This window comes from Saccostrea echinata, unplaced genomic scaffold, assembly GCF_033153115.1.
Source record: "Saccostrea echinata isolate AGI-Se365-2 ecotype Australia unplaced genomic scaffold, CSIRO_AGI_Sech_v1 ptg000023l, whole genome shotgun sequence".
NCBI classification, from domain to species: Eukaryota; Metazoa; Mollusca; class Bivalvia; order Ostreida; family Ostreidae; genus Saccostrea; species Saccostrea echinata.
The window spans coordinates 2253752-2258342 of record NW_026889772.1 but is presented as its reverse complement, the minus strand read 5'-3'; the positions used below and the strand labels follow the sequence as shown (position 1 = coordinate 2258342).

The 4591-nt window shown below is 36.3% G+C and overlaps 2 protein-coding genes across 2 annotated transcripts; one reads left to right on the top strand and one right to left on the bottom strand.

Annotated features, from left to right (window-relative positions):
* Positions 1–956: 956 nt before the first annotated feature.
* On the top strand, positions 957–2205 carry LOC133191339 (myb-related transcription factor, partner of profilin-like). Its single transcript, XM_061327087.1, has 3 exons — positions 957–1475; positions 1578–1611; positions 1957–2205. The coding sequence occupies exons 1-3, from the start codon at positions 1030–1032 to the stop codon at positions 2203–2205; spliced, it is 729 nt and encodes a 242-aa protein (XP_061183071.1). The 5' UTR covers positions 957–1029.
* Positions 2206–2742: 537 nt separating this feature from the next.
* On the bottom strand, positions 2743–3786 carry LOC133191592 (putative nuclease HARBI1). The gene has a single exon (XM_061327339.1). It carries the CDS (start codon positions 3784–3786, stop codon positions 2743–2745), a length of 1044 nt encoding a protein of 347 aa, XP_061183323.1.
* Between the last annotated feature and the right edge of the window lie 805 nt (positions 3787–4591).

The window sequence follows — 4591 nt, the reverse complement described above, 5'->3', positions numbered from 1 at the left end:
GATTTATGATGACGGCAAAAAAAGGGGGGAGGGGCAGCTTATTTTTCATTCATTCAGCATCAGTGTACATGTAGTTGAATGTAATTGAAAACAAATTGTGAATTACATGCCCTTTCTCAAAGGTAATTAATTAAATTATAATTACATGTAATTGAAAATATGGCTAATTACACATTACTTTCAATTACATTGAAATTAGTAATTTATTACTGTCAATTACCATTACACATTATCATTATCCCTGGTCACACCCGCTCCTTGTCATGATCGGGAACTAACGGAAAAATCCGTCTACAATTCAGCGTGTATTTATCAAACGTTTGAAAAACACGTGTTCGTGTTTATTTAAATCTATAATCTATTGGCTGTAATACTGGGGCGCGTTTCACAAAACTATCTTAAGATTTGTCCTAAGACAGATCTTAAGACAATCTTAAGATCTGACTTACGACAATCATAAGATCTGTCACAGCTGTTTCACAAAACTATCTCTTAAGACAAGTCTTAAGATATATCTCATGCTACAATTTTATAGGAAATTGTATAAAAAATTAAAATAAAAATATTCATGCTCGATGTTAAGTTTTCTTCCAATCAAATCACTGATATGTTATTTTTTTCTTAATTTTGTTTTTTAAAAAGTGTATCTTAAATATTGTAAAGGAGTTAAACGCTCGAAAATAAAATTTGAATGTACCAAATACATGTACAATGTTCAAATTTTTGGTGGGGCGGGGGATGTAGGAGCAGAGTCAATAATGCTAATTGTGCCATGATTATGTATGAATTAATTCGAATGAGAAAATTGTGTGACAAAAAGTATTGAAAAAATGCGTATGTTTGTTGATGAAATAAAAGTTAATTATGTTTAATTTGAATTGTTAAATATTTCATATGAATTTACTTTAAATTTGATCCACCACCCCATTTGCGCTTGTATACACGAAATGAATGGTATTCGAATGCATTCATCTGTGGCCACAAAACGGGTACGAAGTCCGTGCGCTCAGAAAAAATTCTAGTAAGAAAATGTCTCTGAAAAGATGCCCAAATTTTAGCTCTGCTGAGATAACTGTGTTAACAGATGAAGTGGAGAAAGGAAAAGACATTCTATTTTCCAGGCAAAATTCAACAGTTTCCAATTCTTTGAAGAAGGAAACATGGAACAAAATAGCCACCAAGGTAAATGCTGTAAATACTACAGATCACATCAGGTCCGGAGAAGAAATGAAAAAGAAGTGGACCTGCTTAAGCAGCGAAAGCAGAAAGAAGTTGGCACTAAACAGGAGGGAGCAAAAAAAGACAGGGGGAGGATCTTTGCCATCAGGGGCCGCCTTCAGACCAATAGATGAGAAAATAGAAGGTATCATCGGGGAAACCTCAATTTCGGGAATTGAGGGGGGCATTGACGTTTTAGAGACAGAGTCGGCCAGGGAAACGTCACCAAGCAAGAGCACAGATGCTGTAAATGGTAGGTTTAAGGGTGATACTCATTAGACTTCCCGGTGAAAGGGGGGTGTTCCTAAAACTACTATTTCACCAATCCTGTAAATAGTGAATAATAAATAGCACTGAAGTGAGATGTCTTACAAAGGTACGAGAGGATACATAGTGTTTGATTTTTTTTTTCTACAGAGGTGGGTATGCTCTACACTATAAGGAAAGTCGTATGCAACTTTGAGTGATAATTTTTTGTCTGATATTTTGTAGTTTTATGAATTCTTCATACAATTATTTAGCATGAAGAGAAAACAAATATCTCATTTATTCACCATTTTATAATACTCCATGGAAATTTTGACATTGAGATAAAATAACAAAATTAATGTTTTAATATATTTTACGAAAAAAAAAGTTTCGCGATTTTGTTTACATGAATTTCGTATTTCTGGTTGTAAAATATGAATTTTGATTACAGGAAAAAGACTTCCCGATGTACATGTACAGCCAGCAAAGAAACGCTCAAAGAATTCTTGTAATGATGACATAACATTGAGACTAGTTGCAACAGAGGAAGAGAGGCTGGTTGTTGAGAAAAAAAGATTAGAAATGGAGGAAAAACGACTGAAAGTTGAAGAACGGCGACTTGAAATTGCAGAGCAGCAACTACAAATACAACGTGAACAACATGCTCTTCACCTATGTCAGCTGGGGATAGTTCGTGACGCTACAGTAACAGTCAACACCCCCTCTGAAAATAAATAAAAAACCTGTAGAAATGTGTTCAATTTACTACATGTTATTTATTTTTGTGCTCATTACAATCACAACAATCTTGATAGAGAACAAATTCACAATCGCTATGGGTGATGTTCAAAAATTGTTCCATCAAAATTTGGTGATAAAAATTATTTGATAGAGGGTATAATTAATAACAATTATTGTATGTAAGCAGCTGCTGCATAATAGAATTTTAATTTTGAAAGTTGTGGGTCAAGGGACCAACCTTGTAGATGGATTTTACTTTTGTTCTCGATAACTTGAACACTTTATTATTTTACTATGAGCATTGGAAAATTGGACATCAAACGCTTTTTATAAAAGTTACCAATATTTTATAAAAACCAAATCACCTTCTATCACTCCTCCCCATTTCACAAACAGTTGGATAATATACAGATAAACAAAATATTTCTAATAAATATTAATGTGTATTTGGTTCCGAATCCATGCTTACTAAATACATAAAATGAAAACGGCACCATATTTCATGAATGCACAGTTTTTTTTTGTGGTGCCACCTTAAAATCTAGAGAGAATCAATCTTTGGCGGATCTCGGCTCCGTCATCATTGGGTCCTTGATAGACGTAGATATCTGGTGGATTAAGTTGATATGCCCCAGGATTTTGTGCTTGTGGCACCGGAACATTGTGATCAGTGCACAAGTTGTGCAGAACAACACAGGCAGTCACAATTCTACATGCTCTTGTTGGATGAAACAGAAGCGTTCCACCAGAATGATCAATGCAGCGAAAGCGCATTTTAAGCACTCCGAAGCTTCTTTCAATAGGGTTTCTCGTCTTAGCATGCGCATCGTTGTAAGCTAATTCACGGGGATTGCTTGGGTTAAGGACTGGTGTCATCAGATAATTTTTCAGAGGGTATGCACTGTCCCCAAGCAACCAACCTCTTATAATATATCCATTTTCAAAAAGATCACTAAGTGTTGAATTTGTCCACACAAAAGAATCGTGTGATGAACCAGGCCACTTGGCAACTAAGTTAGTAAATTTTGTCCTGGAATCACAAACTGCCATTACATTTATAGAATGAAAATTTTTTCTGTTAACAAACAGATGCTCGTCATTTTTCGGGGCTTTAATTGGAATATGAGTTCCATCTATCGCTCCAATGACGTTAGGAAAATTTGCCATGCGAGAAAAGCCAAGTATGGTGTTATTAATACTTCTATCGTCTTGTGGAAATTTTATATAATGGGAACTCAAAGTTACTAGAGCTGATGATACAGCATTTACTACTCTTGAAACACTAGCTTTGCTTATGCCATGAAGATCACCAGTGACAGTTTGAAAGTTCCCACTGGCATAAAACCTGAGTGCCACCATGATTTGCAGTGGTGGAGGAAGAGCATGAGACCTCCTAGTATCACGCGCTAGATGAGCATTAAGCTCTACACATAAACTCAAAATTAAATGGCGTGGAAGGCGGAACTTATCAATGATATCTGCATCAGTCATATAGTCCAATGGGTTGTTCCTATCTCTAAATACTCGTTCTCTTCTTAAGTTCCTTCTGTTTTGAGCCAAAATATAGGCGGCCGCCATGTTCACTTTAGTCTTAAGACATGTATCTGGTTGTCTTAAGATTAAGATAGATCTTAAGATTATCATAAGATATGACAGTTTTGTGAAACAGCTACGGTACAATCTTACGATAATTTTCGGTCTTAAGACAGATCTTAGTCATAAGATAGTTTTGTGAAACGGGCCCCTGGTCACCTTGTCAGGTGACATTTAAATATTCATTGCACGAGTTTTAACTGACCGCTGTTAGTGCTGAAAGTTCTATAGCCATTCGAAGGTTCTTTTCAGTGCAGATAACACGTCTTCTTTCACTCTCTATTTCCAAGTAATATGGGCGATTCGGGCGATGAGCTGACTTTAGATACAGATAAGTTACCAAAAGACAGCACAGGAGAGACTTCTTCATTAGAAATCTCGGACATTGTTAAACTCTTCACGGGAGTAATACAGTCTCAATTCAAAACTTTCTCGGGCAGTTAAAAGCGGAACAGTCCGAGTCTATTTCGAAGAAACTCGAAGAAAATTCTCTACACAAGATAAAGTCCGAAGGGAACCGAATTCAGTTTGAATTCAATGCCGAATTGTTAGAGGGCTTAGAGAAGCTGGAGTCAAGAGCCTTTGACTTGAAGGATTCTGAATCATTGAAAATTATTTCCGACTTAAGTAAAAAATTAAAAACGCGCCAGAAGCATATTCGCATAGCTGATTCGTCTCCGGCCGGGTGGAAAACTGTCAACGAATACCAGAGTAACGAGATCGCAGACAACTCTGATGATGAAAAGAAGATTCGCAGCGCCGAAAACAGGGCCCTCAGACATCAGAAGCA